Here is a 19,941-nt window from a genome sequence, read left to right as displayed (position 1 = left end):
CGAATGGCCAACAGACAAATGAAAAAATGCACAACATCACTCAGCATTTGGGAAATCCAAATCAAAACCACACTGAGATACCATCTCACCCCAGTTAGTATGGCTAATATCCAAAAGACTGTGAAAGATAAATGCTGGCAAGGTTGCAGAGAAAAAGGAACTCTCATACACTGTTCACAGAACTGCAAAATGGTGCAGCATCTATGTAAAATGGTATGGAGGTTCCTCAAACAATTGCAGATAGATCTACCATATGACCCAGCTGTCCCACTGCTGGGAATATACCCAGAGGAAAGGAAGTCATCAAGTCGAAGGTATACCTGTTCCCCAATGTTCATTGCAGCACTCTTTACTATAGCTAAGAGTTGAAACCAGAGGAAATGTCCATCATCGGATGAGTGGATACGGAAACTGTGGTATATCTACACAATGGAATACTACCCTGCTATAAAAAAGAATGAAATACTGCCATTTTCAACGACATGGATGGACCTAGAGAGAATTATATTAAGTGAAACAAGTCAGGCACAGAAAGAGAAATATCACATGTTCTCACTTATTTGTGGGAGCTAAAAATAAATAAATAAATACACAAATAAACTGGGGGCAGGGAAGGGAAGAAGACACAACAATTACAATTCCTTGAAGTTGATACGACGAGCGAACAGAAAGGAGGTTGTTGGGAGGGAGGGGCGAGAGAGAGGAGGGAGGCAGGTTTTGGTAATGGGCCACAATAATCAACCACATTGTATATTGACAAAATAAAATTAAATTAAAAAATAAAAATTAAAAATAAATAAATAAACAAAAAATCAAAAGGAAATGATAGCAATTAAAAACACAGGAGCAGAAATGAAGAATGACTTGGATGGGTTCATCAGTAGACTGGACACCACTGAGGAACAGTTGAAGATATGTCAATAGGCATTGCCCAACTGAAAAGCAAAAGAAGTAATGAAAAAAAATAGAACAGAACATCAGTAATTGTGGGACAATTACAAAAGATACAACACATGTTGTGGGAATTTCAGAAGGAGAAGAAAGGAAAAGGGACAGAAAAATATTTAAAGTAATAAGACTGAGAATTTTCCAAAATTAATGGAGCTCAGAGAATATTAAGCAGGATAAATACCTAAAAATCTACATGTAGGCATATCATATTCAAACCGCATAAAACCAAACACAAAGGGAAGACTTGAGGCCAGAGTGAGAAATAAAATTCCTTACATACAGAGGAACAAAAATAAGATTTACACTGGACTTCTATTCAGAAACAATCCAAGCGAAAGAGAGGGGAGTAACATATTTGCAGTGTTGACAGAAAAAACCACCAACCTAGAAATCTATATCCAGAAAAATTATCTTTCAAAAGTGAAGGAGAAATAAAGACTTGCTCAGACAAAAATGGAGGGAATGTTTCACTAGTAGACCTGCCTTGCGAGAAATATTAAGGAAAAGTTGAGAGAGGAAAATGACATAGGTCAAAAACTAAGACGTACATAAAGAAAGGAAGAGTGTTGGAGGAGGAATAATGCAGGCAAAATAAAGTATTCTATTTTTCTTATTCTCAATTGATCTAACAGATAACAACTTGTTTAAAATAATAATGGCAGCAATATATTGGTTAATTATAGTTGATGGATAAGTAAAATGAATGACAGCAACATTATAAGAGATGGGAGGAAAGGGTGGGGAATTCTTTGTTATAAGGTACCTGCACTACCTATGAAGTTATTTGTGTTATTTCAAAGCCTACTTAGATTAGGTATCAATGTGTATCACAAACTCTAGGGCAAGGAATAAAAAAATGGTTTTTGTTTTGTTTTGTTTTGTTGCAGTATAGTTGATATGCTAAGAGAGAAGAGAAAATGGAATCACATACAAGTCTCAATTGAAACTACAGTGGGCAGAAAAAGAATGAAGAAATATCATATCTAATTTGGGGTTGGGGTTGAAGACAGTGATAGAAACCTCCTAACGCTGCCATAAAGCTGTCTGTGTCTTCCTTGCATTAGTCCAGAAGCTAGAAGCTGTACCTCCTGGAATAGTGACTGGAAGTTAGAGAATGGCACATAAATGATGAAACATCTACACGGGCCTGGTTTAAATTTACTATCTTTATTCTCCCTTTTGACTGCTACTGCTATGCTCTACCAAACCCTGTTTTCCCATTGAGTCTTTGGCTCCCTTAATGACATCTCAAGCTATTTTTGTAATTTTTTCAAACACTTGTACTTATTAAGACAGTTGGATTTCAGATTTTAAGATTTAACTGTGTTCATTCTCTTCCCCTCTTCCCATCAATACAGAATGGACCAGTAGCACCACAGCTTGAAATGAGGGACATTGGGATGTCTACTCTCCCTCCTTACCTCCTTCCCTGCTGTCTCCCCTGGTGTTGAGAGGAGACAGACAAAGAGGGAGAGAGACTTTCTCATACCCAAGGCTTCTTTCTCCTGCTGCTCAGCACTGAGTCAGGTAGGGCTGTCAGTTTCTTCAGAATGCCAGGCTGTCTCAGGGTTGTGGGATGTATGCTTGGTTCTTTGAAGGGGCCTCTTCTTCAGAGGCTCTGGTAAAAGAGCATCACAGAGCTTGTGTCTTCCTCACCCTCAGCCCCTAGAACAAGTCTTCCAGACCATCTTCCCACTGCAGGGGTTTTCACCCAGAGTTGGCTCTCTTGATGGGACCAGCACATGGTGGATTCTTCACCACCTTCTATGGGATTTGCTCCATCATTCATAGGAAATCCACAGGTGCTCACACACCCTGTGGTGGGAACATAGGCCTGAGGCCTCTCTCCTTCCCATTTCTTTACACCCCTGGCATCAGGCCTTGGGAAATGAGTGCTCTGTGAGGACAGAGGTTCAGCATTTTTCAAATGGGAGGTAACTGAAAATCTTTAGCATAGTGGCTTGGGCACTTCTAATATCATAGGAATGGGGTTGGGGGGACTAATTGAATGGCTCCATCCCCCAAAAGACGAGAGGAGGCAGGGATGGTTTGCTTCTCCACAAATTCTGCCTCTTCATTACCACCCACCTTGAGTCAAAACTAAAGGAAGAAAATCTAAGAGAACTAGCAGATAACCTTAAGCACACAAACATCTGAATCATGGATGTTCCAGAAGTGGAGGAGAAAGGAAAGGGTATTGAAAACATATTCAAAGAAATAATAGCAGAAAACTTCCCAGGTAGAGGGAGAGAACAAGACCTTCAGATCCAGGAAGCTCAAAGATCCCTGAACAGATTCAATCCAAAAAGGTCCTCTCCAAGACACATTGTAGTCATACTGGCAAAACTCAAAGACAAGAGAATCTTAAAAACAGCAAGAGAAATGTGTCAAATCACCTATGAGGGAGTCCCTATCAGACTAACAGCAGACTTCTCAACACAAAGTCTACAGGCCAGAAGAGAATGGGGTGATATATTCCAAATACTAAAAGAAAACTTTCATCTGCTCTTTAGCCCTCTGGTAGTATCATGTTAGTGCAGGTACTGATGAAATGGAGCTTCTCAGAAAGTCCCATAAGATGATGATTAGCCTCGGGGAAGATGACTCTCTGAACTTAGAATGTGGGTATTTTAGTTTTCATCCATATGCTTTGATAGAGAATTCCAGGAAACAAGTCACTGGATACATTAATATCATATTTTCAAATAATTCTTTAATCCATTAACTTATTCATTTAACAACTATGTATCCAGCACTTACTACTGCTAGGGATTTGGCTTGTCATTGAGGATAAAGTGAGCAATACATGATTGCTGCCTTGAGGAGCCTCCAATGCAATGGAAAACTAACAGGCACTAATTGTAGAGCTTCTACTCAAGGCCAGGTGGTTTGTCACTTAGTTTAACTTCTCATAGCTCTGCTGCAAGGTCAATATTATTATTACTAATATACCAATGAGGAAATGGTGTAGAAATGGTATAGCTCATATAGTTTAGATAATTTGACCAAGATGGCTCAGGCATCAGGAACCATGACTAAGGTTTGGCCCTGGGACCACCAACGTGCATTATTTCCTCAGGAACCCTTGCTTTCCTCAAAGTCAAATGTCTCTCTTGCCTTTTAGAAAGTTTCAGAAACTTTAGTGATGATCATAGTGGTTGACTTAGTTTTATTTATTTTGTGGGTAGGTTTAGGAAAATGTGTAGTCATAAGAATATCTTGATAGAAAATGAACAATGGTTAAATCATTTGGCCCATGTGGACAGGGAATAGCCAACTCATAGTTGAAATTCCTAGATGTGAAAAATGTGTCAGGGTTCAATTTTTCAAATTTGAAAATAATATAAATTTTTTAAAATGTATTTGGTTTTATAAACTCACATCCTAAAGAAACTTTCAATTCTTAGTTGCAGATTAGCTCAATTTGAAGTCAAGAACAGGTAAAACCAGAGTAAAAAAAAAGAAAGAAAAAAAGAGTTTATTTATACTTCCAGTGCAGCTACCTTTACAATCCTGCAGATATAAGGAAGTTGTCTAGAATTTGGAAAATAACACCTTCAAGTATTTAAAGTGGAATAGGCTAACTAATTTTTATGACAAATATTATTAAGGATCTCTGCTAGAGAAAGATAAATAAACCAATACTTTCTGTTTTGTTTTTCTTATAAAACAATATTACATGCTTTATAAAAATATTTTAAAATATAAGAAAAAAATTGCAATCTTTCATAAGTTTATAAAAGTTTTAGATTGCCATTGCTTACATTTTGGTATATAATTTTAGTTGTGCGTGCGCGGGTGCATGTGTGCACACGCACGCACGTGTGTGTGTGTGTGTGTGTTAGAAATTATTTAAACAAGCATTTGTTGTTTTACAATTGGAAAAATGTAATTCCCTCCTCCCAAAAAAAGCCTAAATTAGAAAATGTCGTTTTTAGAAAAAGCTCTCTTTGCCTTCATAATGATAGATAAGAAAGTAGCAACTCAGAGCATGAGAGATATTCCTGGAGGTATGTATTACAAGTTTTCCAGTTTCAGACTAAGCCAAAGAAAAACAATGTATACTTACACAATCTTGTTTAAACTTTCCAAATTCTCTTTCTGGGTAAACATGAATTATTCTCACTGGTTATACTTTCTGCTTATCCAAAGGGAGCTCTTGTGAAAAACAATTTTCATTCTATTTTCTCTAAAAAGGTAACAATGGTTTCCTCTTTATGCTGCTGAGTCATTTCACTAAACTTCGTCTTTCTGCCTATTCTCTCAGGGAAAGTCCCTTTGCAAAGTGAAGGTTCGTTAAAATGCGGTGTTTTTGTGCATTTCCCAACCCTAACAACTCTCTTAACTAATTTTAAATTTGGGGGACCCCACTAAAATTACCTTTAAAGAGAATATAAAGAATTACATTTAAGCTTAGTTGGTGTTGGGGAACACGTTTCCTTGACCAGTTGATATTCAATTCTAGAATATTCTCAGTTTCAACTCAGCATGTGAGGACCTACTCTTTGCCATTGGACCTAAATTAGCACTGGGTTGAAAATCTACCGAGATCATATCATTCAAGTCTTGAAGCCAGGATCATCTAAATGATTTTTGTAAATGTTAGCCCTGCACTTTCTCCCAATTTCCAGTTCCTCTCATGTTATTATTTAATAATAATAATAATTTATATTTTTTGAACATTTTCACTTTCTAAGTTTGATTTCTCTCTCATTGACTTTGCAAGACTATACTTATTTTTCTCAAAAGTATTTTCATAAACTTCATCTCCATTTCTCAATTATTTAGTGATTTGTTTTGATAGATTTTTGCATTGTACTATACTTTTATTATACGACAGTTATTAGACTTACTCATAATTTCTCAGCTCTATCTTCTTTGATTTAAGTTGAAGTTTGCTTTACAGTTCATCCATGTGATCTCAGTTTTCTTCATATATATTCTGTGAGTTAATTTTTTCTCATTTATTCAACATTATTTCAACTTGAGAAACTATACTATGAAATTCCATTTTGTTAGATGGTTCTCTGGCTTTTCTGCTGTTCATGTTTCTAAACAGTGAAAGTGCATTTTGGATTGCTCTCTAACTTCTGTAGTAAAACAAACAAAAAAACCCACAATGACCCTTATTGAGAAATCAAGAGTAATTTTAAATGAATATACTTGCATTTGATATGGGTTTATTTGTAACATTACTCTGACTTTTACATTTTTCATTTAGTTTCTAAAAGCTAATAAAAGTGAATAAACATTTTCTTATACTAGATGATATAGGTCAACATGTTTTCCATCGATGGTTGTGATGATTAGGTTTATGTGTCTACTTGATTATGCTATGGTACCTAGTTATTTAATCAAACACTAATCTAAGTGTTGCTGTGAAGGTCTTTTGTAGATGTAGTTAACATGAACAAATCATTTGACTTTAAGTAAAGAATGTTACCCTTCTGAACGTGGGCGGGCCTCATTTAGTCAGTTGGAAGTCTTATGAGCAAAAATTGAGGTTTCCCAGAGAAAAAGAAATTCTGCCTCGAGACTACAGCATTAATTCAGGCCTAAGTTTCCAGCCTACCAGCCTATCCTACAGATTTAGAGCTTATCATCCCCATAATTGCATGAGTCAATTCATTAAAATAAATAAACAATATTGTATATAATAATGCATAATTTTATATACAACACAATATATTATTACATATTTTATATGTATGTATTCTGTCCCTCTGGAGAACTCTGACTGATAAAACAATACTAGTTAGTAGTGGAAAAATAAATAGGTACATAATGAAAATATGTACCTTTCTCTGCTTGCAGTTTGATATTTCTATTAGGAATAAGATTGCAGCCTAAAGAAAGAAAATGAAATGGAAGCTGACTAGAGTGTCCACTGGTTCTAAATATCATATCATCACAGTGTTTTCATGGATATACTAGAAAAAGCTTTGCTAAGAAATTGAACTTTTTATACAAATGCAAATGATATCAACTTTGGTGCCATGAAGTTAATATTTGCCTTAGTTATTGAACTCACAAAAGCTGTCATCGTAATAAGTCAAATCCAGATACAGTGAGTGAGAAAACCCTCTTGTTACCTAAACAGAAACTTTGTATAGTACAACATAAATAGATATGCATAAACAGTACTACTTTAGTCGCTTTATTTATTCACTTATGTACTTGATTTACTGAATACTTATTGATCATCTATTCTATCTCAGGCATAGAGAAGACAAAAATAAATGCATAAGAAATTGACTGATATTTTTATAAATTACTGAAAATTATGTTTTACTAAAAATATTGAATTTATGAGTTATACTTGTAATCATTTAGCAGTATTAACAACCAGTCCTTTGAGAGATTTAAGTAGATCTAGACAAAACTCTGGCTTAGAACTAATTTAAGTAAGTAGTAAGGTTTATGGGTGAAATACATATCTTTTCAACTCTTTCTTCCCCTCAATTTACCATAAGAGTAAAAAGGAGAAAAAGAAAAAAAAAAAGAGAGAAAAGGGTTTAATGAATCTAAAAGCCACCTGCAATCCTTAATCTAAATACAGACAGAAATCAGATGGAAGGATGATAAATGATTTGGCAGAATAGAAAAAGTAATGACTATGTGCCTAAGGAGCCAGAATCCTATGAAAACTCAGTGTTCCTTTCCCCACAAAACCCTCAAAAGTCTTAGGAATTGAAGACATAAGGCCCCTCTAGGAGTGGAAGTGAAGCTAGGGAGATAAAAACAAAGGGATTATTCAAATGTCTGAAGAATGAAACCCAGGTCCCTAATCTAGGGAAGATAGGTGACAACAACTTCCACCTCTCTCTCTCTGCAGTAAACAGTATACACGGGACCTCAGAATCTGGAAAACTGGGTGGAGGTGAGCAGGACAGAAGCATGAGGCTAAAAACAAAGGCATTAAGTCTACATCTGTAAGGGGAATGGTAAGAACTTCAGCTCATTCCCCACAAGGCTCCAATAGTTTCATAACCCCAGAAGATATCAGGAAGATTCTTCTAGGGTGGAACTGAACCAGCCCCAGAGGAAATACACACACAACCTGAATTTGGGGGATGCCACAATGAAAGCACTGTCATGATGAAACTTAAAATTCATAAACACAGAGCTTGTATCTAAATAGTGCCTCTCTTGTAAATTAACAAACAGAAATAACAGGTGCCTCACATGTAAATATGAACAAATGGCAAATAATCACCAGGCATTTGATGAAAACATTTAACAGGAATGACAGACCAAAATTAAAAAAAAAAAAAAAAAAAAAAAAAAAGAGCCCAATGGAGGGCGATAACATTCATGGAGCAATAGAAAACTTTAAAAATTGTGATATTCTCAGAGATAAGATATTGCATCCTAAAACAAGAACAGGGTAACATTTTTACAATAATGTAAAAAAATAACTCTTGGAAATTAAAAATATGATAGCTGAAATTAAAAATTCATTGAAACAATTGGAAATGTAGTTAAGGAATTTTCCCTGAAGGTTAACCAAAGACAAGAAGACACAAAATAGAAAAGAGTCCTAGAAGATCAGTAAGGGAGCCTCAATATGAGATTAGACATTAAAGAAAGAGAGAAGAGAAAGTGTAATTGAAAGGACATTATCAAAAAAATTATTCCATAAATGAAAAACTTAAATTTCCAGATTGAAAATTGCCATCACCTAAAATAACAGACCCACCAGGAAGTACATTACTGTGAAACTCTGGATTACCATGGATAATCTCTCAAAGGCAGTATTAGAAGGCAGAAGATAAGGGAGCAAAGCGTTCAAAATTCTCAGGGGAAATTATTTTCAACCTGGAATTCTATAAGTAGCCAAACTATTATCTTACATGAGTGTGGAATTAAGATTTTTCAAATATGCAGTCTCTCTAATTAAATAACATCCCCTGCACCAAGCAGGGGTGGGCTCCATCAAAACTGGAAGAAAATCAGGAAAGAGAAAGTTAGTCAGTTGATTCCAGAAATAGCTAGTTAACACAGAAGCAAGTCAAAAGGGAACCACCAGGATGATTTTGAATGGAAGCCCCAGGACAACACCTATGTAATAGGCTTAGAGAGCAACCAACTCAGATTGAAGCATGTGGCTGGAAGGTTACAAGAGAAATACCTTCAGGGAAAAAAATAATAGAAAAGATAGGTTTCCTGACAGTTTGGGCTCTGTGGAGAATACACCAAGACTTAGGAGAGGATTGAAGAAAACCAAGCAGAGAAAACAATAAGGTCATCATTACAGAAAAACTGTTTTGCATAAATGGAATTAGACTTATTAAATACCACCTGGTTCAGCAGCGAATTGTCATAATATGAAAGTACTAATGCTTAACCATGAATTACCATATATTGAGAGAATGGAGAAGTAGGAATACAAGAGAATTAAATCTTAATTGCTACATGTGAAAGTCAGTAGTTAATATATAAAGTAAATGACTTGAAAAATAGCAATATTCCTATATTATCTGGAAATGTGAATGCAACTACCAGAAAGCAGGGGAAACATATTTAATGGAGTTATCTCGGAGTAGCAGAATGTGGGGAAAACTTGGGAATGATCGGGGCACAAGTTTTGCTGATAACTTTGTTAAAACCTTATCTACTACTATTTGACTTTTTTGACTTTGATAAATATTGAAATTGTTTTTAAAAATTAAATGAGAGAGAAAGGAAGTCTCAGAATACTAAAGACCAAAGTGTTTTCTCTGCTATTCACATATCATGTATTATGCAATATTCACATACTACCTTTCTTATGCCACCTTTCACTTGTGTGATTTCATCACTGCTTATAAAATGAACTAATGTTTTATGAATCTGAGCAAATACTGTACCCCCCAATTTCTGCAGGCATTAAAGTTTTCTTTTAAAAGGAAAGGTAGCTGTACAACTCTGAAATTTTCAGTTAAAAAAGAAATTATTATCATTCTACACATGAAAACATAACACTCCTTTTAAAAGTTTGAATTTAATCATTTAATAATACGGTCAAGACCTCTGCCTTTTTGAAGCAAATTGACTCAATTTTTCATGTGCAAATATTATGCAATATACTTGCTACATTAAAATGAATTTTATCTTCCTGTGATAGGCATCATGAAATGACTTATACAAGACCAGTAGTCAGATCTTTGGGCTGTTATTTTATATCTATTTTCCAATAAAGGATAATTTTTTTAAATTATTAAATGTGAGAATTAGTGGGGTTTCAGGCCTATAACATGAATTTTTACCAAGAGTTTCCACAAACAAATATTTTATTTAAACACTTTCTGCTACTTTTTAATTTTTATGGAGCCTAAATTCTCACATTAACAACATATTAAAAACTAATAATAAGAGTAGAATATCTTATATTCCCTCTTCTCTCTCATTTGCTATGTTCTTTCCAGCAAATCAATATTTCATAGCTTCCTGTAGTTATCAGTCTTTTTCATCTCGCTCTTCCCCCTAAGGTTTCTATAAACCTTCCCATCCCCCACTCAGACCTATTCTTTTTCTTGTCACTTTAGAAAGGAAGGACTTAAGCCAAGAGGGGTTTTGACTGTGCCTAACACTCAAGGTCTGTGGAAAGCAATATAGCAACGTCCCTTGACTTCAAAGCAAGTTTGAATCCTCATTTTAAGAAAGAATAATCTAATACAAGACCACAATTGATTCAAAACAAAGTCTACATTTTGCATTTAGAGGGAAAAATGCCTATAACATCAAAAATTTTTTTAATTGGGTATTTGTGGTAGACACCTATCCTATATTTCCAGGTAGTATTCTGCAGTCAGTATACATGCAAGCCATTCTCGTGCAGCATCTGTCCTGAAATTGCTATATGATAAGAACTGATGTTTAAAATTATCCCTAAGAAATTAAAGATTCAGCATAATTAAAATGAAAGTTTAATTTTAGTATCATTAAAGAATAAAAATTAGACTAAATCATTTTGAGAAGGATTTTATTTCAATTAAGGGCTTTCTTCTGAGATCTCAGTTAGCAGGAAACCATACTGAGATGCACCTAAACAATTCTGTTAGCATCCCTGCTCTTCTGAAATTTATATTTAATAAAATGCAACTCCATCCAATCAGTAAATCAAAGCAAAAGGCTGGGAATAAGGTTGTCTTCTTTCCCCTTCCACTAGACCTTCAAATCCTGCGGATTATACTACTTAAACCATTGGCTCAGCTACGTTTCTGTCTTTCTCACTGACAATCTCTATTTTGTAAACCTCTAGTTGTCTTCCACTGACCCAACTGGCCTCACTACACTCCTCTGTCCCTGTCCCTCCCAGCTTAAAACCCTGTACGGATTTGCTCTTAGGACAACTTTTAAGCACATAGCATATATTTCAAGCCCCTCCACGATTGATTCCTCTCCCCCATTGTGTGTTTTCATATTTGTCTCAACTTGCCCTCTCCTTTTTTTTTCTCATACCAGCTGCACTTGGGCTCCAATCTCTTGCTCACCTGCCTATCTCCCATGCATCTTTCAAGTCTTAGTTTAAATGTCATTTCCTCAAAGAAGCTTTTCTTGATCTCTAAATTCATTCGGTGTTGTAGCCACCTTGTCCACGTGCTTAAGTTCAGGGTTTCCCCTCATTTGCAACCACATGATAGGTAGGAAATGCCAATAGTTTTAGAAAATTAACAAATTTTAAAATGAGCAAGTGCTATCTATTACTCATGAAAATTGAGGAAAACTCAATTACCCATTTCAATTGCACATTTTGGGATAGCTAACAGAACACTAATGTGAGGTCTGAAATTTGCTGTAGCCTCAATTTTTTATAGTGTTAAAGATAATCATGAGTGTATTTTTTTACATTTGCCTGTAGTTCAAAATCATTGATCAATTTCTGGTTAAATATTTGTATGTGGCAGAATTTAACACAGTTTTAAAACTTGACGAAAGATTCACATCAATTTTTTCATAATTGTATAAATGACCGACAATATTAATGGGAGCAGAGATAAGTAGGTTTGGAGATATCTTAAGGAGGTACCTTTTGACCAAATATTTTTTCACAGTGCTTTATGTTTTCAAATGCATTACATATAGTACTTTAATAATACCTATTTTTCTCTCAAAACAACTCCAAAGAGGTAGGCAAAAGGGGTATCATGATCTCCTTTGCATAAACACAGGGAGTTAAAATGGCTCACCAAAGCCACCATTTGTTAAGTATTGACCCACAATTAGAATTCAGGCCTTTTGACTCCAAGTTCTGAAATCTTTGCTCCACTACTTGCCCCACTTATGTGCCATAATCTTGAAAATTCAAGGTGTTAATGCCTTTGAGGCAAAAACACTCCAGATATTCCTATTTTACAACTTTGATAATTCTATGAAAATTTCATATGAAAACACACATTTGTTGATTTAAATAATCACTCTGAGCTAACAGAGATTGATGACCAGTGATGGGTGACTGGAAAAAAAAAGGCTGCCACAAAAGTAGGAGTCAGGGACACATTAAGGAAACTTCATATATTTACCTCTTTGTTCACCACCTCCATACAAGAAAGCCTTTTCCAACTAAATATGCTCTGTTCTAAAAAGTAGCTCTTTTCTAATCATATTTAATTTGAAGTAATAAAAATAAATTGGTATTTTAACCTTCCTATATTTGACAGTTACAGCACCTTGCATTTAGATAGTACCATACCATTTATAATATACCTGTACACACATTATTCAATTTGATTCTTGCATCAGATATGTAGTTTGCTTTTTAATAGGTGAGGAGCTCTCAGTGGGCTTAATGGATGAAACAGGGACACAGTCCCGTGGGGGCAGTCTTGGGGACTGAGCCCTCACCCTGTGCAATCTGATGCTACCTCCAAGTAGATAGTGTTGGAATTGAATTGGAGGACACTTCACTAGTGTCTGCTGAAGAATTGCTTATTCTTGAGTCTAAAACCTTTCTCTTTCCCAAACTCCACATACTCAGGCTCACAGAGCATCATTCCCAGCAGATACTTACATTTCATCACACCTTGAATTTCATAAATAGGCTTGAGAATCAGAGCACCATAAAAGTCTTTAGGGAATGGATTTGTTGAGTCCCACTTATTTGAAAAATCTGTAAGTTTCACAGTTCGGGTTCTGTTCTTGGGAATCTTCCATTCGACAATCTCCTTTAGGGTATAAATATGTTCATCTTCACACTCATAGAATTCTCCTTCTTGTGACAAAGGCAAAGTAAAGGAATGATTTTGATGATTCCTTACTACTCCACAGTTCACCATTATTTCTCCGTTGATCTCTTCAACTGAGTTGAGCATGATTTGCTCACCCTGCTCTATGGTGAGATTCTCTAGTTTTATATCCTTCTGATGATAGAAGCAAGGATGCCCTAGTCTACTTGGTCCAATATGAATGGTTCTTGTAATTTCTTCCATAGTAAGGTACGGAGTTTTATCAGCCACAATCTTAAAAAGACCTAAGAACAGAATTGTGCAAATTAAACAGAGCTCTTACAATAAAAATTCTCATCACAAAATCACAATGAGAGAGTTAAAAAACAAGTAGCTTTTAAAAGTAATGTTCTTCCTTAAAGATTAAAGATACTTATTTTAATTCTGAATTTTTCAAGGTAAAAGTTTGACCTATTGTTTCTAGATTACTGGATCATCAGATCAAGCAACATACATGGAGACAAGGGAAAATACCTTGAAATAGAAAAGGTCCTGCTCTTGGAAATGGTAATCTGGTTGAAATACTGGCTCAGTCCCAACTACCTGTGTGATCTTGAGCAAAACATTTAATCTCTCAAGATCACACTTTTTATTTTTAATTTTTAAAATGAGAAAATCGGGTTATATCATTTTCTCATGAATGTATTCTCTAGACACACCAAAATTTAAAGATATTCCAAAAGGAAAATGATACATGGTCAAATTAATGACTAAAAAGCCATATACCTGGAGCTAGATAGAGGCTATGGTTCCACAATATTGTGAAAATATTTAATGCCACTGAATTGTTTACTTTAAAATGGTACATTTATGTTACGTTCATTTTACAACAATGAAAAATATCTGCATAATCTCAATTAATGTAAGACTTCTCCAAAAGTTTAGATGCACTGTGACTACTCTTAAGAGAGGAAGATGACATGCAGAATTTCCAAAATTTCTTCGCTTATAAAACTCTTGGGGAAAACACACATTAATAAATCACAACATAATATATCACAGTTTATTAGTGCTCATTCTAACCCTCCTTAGAAAAAGCCAAGTTAGATAGGTGTTCTGGATTGAATACTCTTGACTATATATCATTCTTTGTTCTCATTACTTCTCTAACTTTTCCATTAAAAATTTTCACTATTTCACTAATTTCCATTTCACTAATTTTGCTACTTGAAATTTTTTCTCTAATACTCTCAGAATAATCACTACTACAATGAATTTTTACTGTTTAAGACAATATAGTTTTTATGGTTGCATGTTTATGTGGTTCTCCTCTCTGAATTATTTTGTTTGTATTTTATGGGCATATCTGTTTTGTATCACTTTCAGAAATTTATTTATTGAATAGATTTTGATAAATTCCAGAGAGAATAAAAACCAAGAAAAGTAGTTGATTGATTTCTTAACCCATAAGTAAATTAATGAGAATATCATATACTAACGTGCCCTAAGAAGACAGTGTATTATAAAAACTTAATAAAATGGTATGGCTTAGAAAAATCAATCTTTAATTTACTCAACAAATGTATCCCAACTATATTCATCTGTATATCAAATTATTATTAAGCAGGGTACAGTGTCTTTTATCTTTTATGTATATTTTCAGTTACTATTCAAAGACTTCTTAAGATCAGTTATTTTTGAAGTCTATTTTTGCTCATACAAAAAACAGAATTCTGGTGTTTTTAAATATAAAGAAAAAGTGTGAGTGATGCAATCCTAATAAGGAATGAGTAAGGTAGCATGTGTAATCTGTCCTGAAAACTTTTAGAAGTCGAGAAGTGTTCATCCACTACATGGTGTGTTTGAAAACAACAAGGAAATGAAACATTTACTTTGAAGGAATTTCTTATTTTATTATGTCTTGAATAAGGGAAATTACAATAAAATAGTATTCTTGAATTTGCCACAGTAATGAATTTGTGTGTGGGTGTATGTGTGTGTGTGTTTAATCTCATTTGTCTGTTTGTGAAGATTTATTTCTGACCACGATCATTATCAGGATATAGAAAATCAGCAGTTTCTGAAAAATAAGTTTTAAAAAAATAGCTACCTAGAATCTCATAAAAGGTAGAGACACGGAGTTTTATTTCTATCCTAGCTATCTATATTGATGACATAAATCACAGAAGAATTAATTTAGTGTCATCTTTCTTGGGGAACAGAGTTCACCTATGGTAATAATAGATCTAAAATAATATGAAGTGGAAAAAGCCTGAAACCCTAAAGGCCACCATTATTTCAAGTTAATCACACTCTTCAGAGCTGTCTTGTTGGATGTCTCTATTGCAAGAAAATATGTACCTATGAATGTGTGTGTTTTCCCTTAGAAGATAATGAAGTACACAGTTTAGCATACTAAGTGGCAGAAAACAGGAAAGCATATTTGATTAACTCATCTCTATACTATTGCAGCCAAACCAGAGTCCCTCCTAAAACATCCATTTAATATCATACAAACCAGGGCAAAGTTTTTTTTTTTTTTTCCCCAATATGATGTCATATTGAAGCTTCAATTTCACAATGAAAGAAGTTAAATACAAACTAAAGCACCATGAAGACTGATCAGCTCTAAATTTAACCAATTTTTCCTCCACCTTCACGAAGAGTATAATAGTTTTATGCTGGGGAAAACATGCTTTATTATTCTTCCAAAGAAAAACAAAACACATTTTAGGAGTTGAGAAATCATTAGAGTTATAAAATAATCCAATATGTATCTTTATAGAGTAGTTTAAAAAGCAGAAAGAATTTTCTATTCTATTTCCACCTTGGATTTTTAGCTATTAAAATAAATTTTATTGTTACTTTTAAGAGAAATAGTTCATAAAGAACAGATTCCTCAAAAAATAAAAATGATAAGAAAATGCAACATATTGAGCTGTTGAAAATTAGTTAATAAATGAATTTATTTTAAGTTTTTTCCCTGAAACTTAGGTTTTTGGTGGAGTTTATATTTTTAACCAATTCCTAATGATTCACAACCATTATTATTAACCATTATTGTTAATAGTAACAGTAATAACTGAAATTTATTTAGAAATTTATGTTTGAACCATTTTTTCATATGCATCATTTATCCTCACAATAATCTTTTGAGGGCAGTAAAATAAATATTATTAGTAGGGGATATTAAAATGGTCACAATTTTTACAGCTGGTAGTTGTGGTTCTAGAATCTCAAATCAGAGCTTTGACATCCAAGTCTTGCATCTTGCCACCAAGCCAGGCTGCCTCCCTGTTACATGTATGACTTATAAGGACATTGCTCATGAGAATGACATGTTTATTCCAGTTCAAAAAACATGTTTATGGGTCTCAACAGCTGGCATGACCTTTGCATGGATCAGCCTTCCCCAGAACCCCCAATGTGAGAAGAGGAATAGTAATTTCCTGGTTCACTGTGCAGAATTTATGCTCATCAGATTTTTTTCTTTTAACTTTTTTCTCCTTTTCCCTTATTAATTTCCAACTAAATAGGGAGTCATTTTAAAATTAAATATTTCAGCAGTATATCAAGATAGAACTTAATACACATAGCATAAGATCATTTCACAAACTTTTTTTCCTAGTCTAACTTCTAGCCTGCTTCCCTAGTTCCAACCAAATATATTTACTCTATTTATGAGATAAGAAATCTTGGAGTGAACTTTACCTACTAATTCTCATCCTCTTCTCATACCATCAAAATTAGGATTATTAAAATATTAGCATCTTAAAATGTTCTGGCAATTTACAGGTATGACACAATTTTATTTTTTAAATAGCAAGATGAGGTAGCTCATATTAAAACACAAATAAAACAAAAACATTTCATAGGAAAGAACATGAAGCTTTGAAGAGATGCCACACATTCTCTATCAGCACAAGCTGGTAAGAGACAAAGTAGGTTTCTGTGTGTCTAAATCTCAAGGGCTTAATCACAAAGTTATACATTTAAACCTTTCATTACTATGGCAAATCATAAGTTGTTTGTCCAGCCTTTCGTAAGCTAACAGAGTTGGTTCCAAGGTAATTGTCTACCCTCCCTTTGGGTACAGAAAGACATAGAACTTTTTACATCTAATGACATATGAAAATGAACTTCATCAATATTTAAAACATTGATTGGCACTGGTGTCATCTGTTCATATGTCAGATGTCCATGTGCCTCTGACTGTAGGTGAGGCCTCTAAAAGAGACCTGGAATTCATAGGGCGAGGGTGTTAGTGCTGCCCACACAACTCCATGTACTCTCTGTGTGCTGCTGGTCACCTGGGCATATTTAAGTGGGTTTCCAGAATATATTACCATAGTTTATAAATAAAGTAAACCTCATAAAATGGATGAATGGCTTTAAACATTTCCTCAAAGAAACCATGTTTTGAAAATAACACTAATATAAACACACGTGAACAACAAAAACGACAGAGTTGACATTTCTACTCCCACTCTAAGCTTTTCTTCAGCCATATTATGAGGTAAAACTGGATACTCTATCTAATGACACATAAAAATTGGTTGAAACTTTCTTAACACCCTTCATAAGCACTATCATTGTAAAGAAACTTGCCCTTGAGATATAGATAAAGATAAGTCAAGTGCACACAAACACATGCAAATGTGAATTTACACATTGAGATGCAAGTTCAAAAATTTCTAATGGGGGCCGGCCCAGTGGTGCACTGCTACAGTGCGCCGCTTGGGAGCGCGGCGGCACTCCTGATGAGGGTTCGGATCCCACATACAGACCGGTTCCCGCTCACTGGCTGAGCGAGGTGCAGGCGCGGCACCGAGGGTTGCGATCCGTTGCCGGACATAAAAAAAGGCAAAAAGGAAAAAAAAAATTTCTAATGGACTGAGATATATGAAGAAGGAGATTTGGAGACAAGTTATACTGCTGTATGTGTTTGATTATGGGTCCTGTCTCACTTCTTGTTGTGTGTGCCTCTGCTTCTTGAAAAACTATACTTTGTTCTGCAATCAAATTCTTAAACATCCTTGTTATTATGTATTTGCCTATACGGAGTTCTCATTTCACATGTTTCTTGTAGCTTTTCTATCATTTTGTTCCATTACCAAAACAATTCTTCAGCTCCTATCTCCTACAAAACTATTTTCTTCAAGACTATCCCAAATCTAGTGTTTCCACTAGAAATTCTACCTCCAGTATCTCTGTTCATCTTCATATTTAAATGGTGCACTTGAAATGCCCTAGCAAGGCAAAAGACTTAAATCTGGGAGCAAAGTATTAGAATATACAATAATAATAATGTCCAAACTGTGAGAAAATCCTTCAGATTCCTGAGTCACTTATAGGATTACTGAACATCACCAACTAATGAGTGATTCCAATAATCTTCATAATAAAGTCTACAAAAATAGAAACAAGAAATGTGAGGAAAGTCAAAGTTTGTGATAAGAAAATGTTGCATAATAACTGAGTATTTGGGAGGGAAGAAAATATATCAAAGATGGTGACCAAATTTCTTAAATGTTAGGTGAGAGTAAGTGGGGCTGTAGAACATCTATGTTCAAATGTCTTTATATTAATAATTGGATTGAAACTGTCTGTAGTAGCTATTAACAGTTTTTACCTGGAGGTAAAAGAATATATCATAAAATCTTTCAATTTATTTTACTTTTTTGTTTCAATAGTTGCATGAGAAAAAAAAAAAAGAACCAAATAACACTTAAACTCCTTGAAAGGAGTGAGTACAATATCTAACACATTTGTGATGTTTAACAAATAATTTACATTAATGTTAGCTCTTGAAATCATATGACACAACCTAATATCTATTCCTAAACCTATTATAATCATAGCTTTTAATTAACAAATATGCCACACATATTTATTCATGTTAAAACTTTCTTCTCCCCAAGCCATGAGAATGGGTAATAGACATAGGATGAGGAGAGATGATGTAAGAAATTGATCTTCTCATAAACCTTCATGAAAACACAGCTCCCTGGACTCTAATCAGTTCTGCAGAGCACTTCCCTTATGGGAAGACATGAGGAATTATCAGGGCTGAAAAGAACCTCCACAGACCTTGGACACCCCAAAATCTCTCACTAATCTTTGTTAGGAGTATCTTCAAAATACCACAGATTCACTACTTCTTGCCCTCGCTGAATGTGGGTGGTAGAATTTTCAGGGTAAGAGGAATATGACTATCCCAACCGTAGAGTGGAGTTAAGAGTATGGATTATCCATTCCAACAGCCTAGGTTTGACCTCTGATCTCAGCCCCTCCCTCACTGTATAAACTTGAAAACTTAAACTCTCAGGGCTACAATTTTCTTCTCTGTAAGACTGGGAAAATTATACCACCTACCTCATAAAGTCATTGCAGTTATAAAGTGAGTTAATACATGTACAATGTTCAGACAATACTTAACATGTAGTAAGCACCAAAAAAGCAAGACAAAAACAAAAACAAAAAAAACACTGCTTATTATCTCTCCTCATTTTCTTTCATTCTGGGATCCTAGGCCATTGCAGGATAATTTATAAGGTCAGAGAGATTAGCATCTATAGAAATTCAGAGCCAGAGAGGACAAACTACATACTCCAGTCTGAATCAAATTAGAGGAAATAAAATATATAGAATTCACAGCTCAGCATCTGGCACAGGTCGAGCAAAAATTTCAGCAATGATAATTTATACAGATTTTGCAAGAGTGCTTGAGTATGAAAACAAGTCTCAGATGACCTCTGTAGTTGGACTGCCTTTGGAGAAATATTTCCACGTTGCTTTGAGGAGTTTGTCTGACCCCATGCTTTGATAAATTACTTAGAATTTA

The 19,941-nt window shown here is 34.6% G+C and overlaps 1 protein-coding gene across 1 annotated transcript in view; it reads right to left on the bottom strand.

Annotated features, from left to right (window-relative positions):
* THEMIS (thymocyte selection associated) overlaps positions 1 to 19,941 on the bottom strand; it is a 170,319-nt gene that overhangs the window by 103,334 nt on the left and 47,044 nt on the right. The window contains 1 exon segment of the mRNA XM_008574008.1: positions 12,944 to 13,402. Coding sequence (XP_008572230.1) covers positions 12,944 to 13,402 — 459 coding nt within the window.

This window comes from Galeopterus variegatus, unplaced genomic scaffold (assembly GCF_000696425.1).
Source record: "Galeopterus variegatus unplaced genomic scaffold, G_variegatus-3.0.2 Scaffold983, whole genome shotgun sequence".
NCBI lineage: Eukaryota > Metazoa > Chordata > Mammalia > Dermoptera > Cynocephalidae > Galeopterus > Galeopterus variegatus.
Note: the sequence above shows the minus strand (reverse complement) of the source record. Positions and strands in the feature narration are given on the sequence as shown.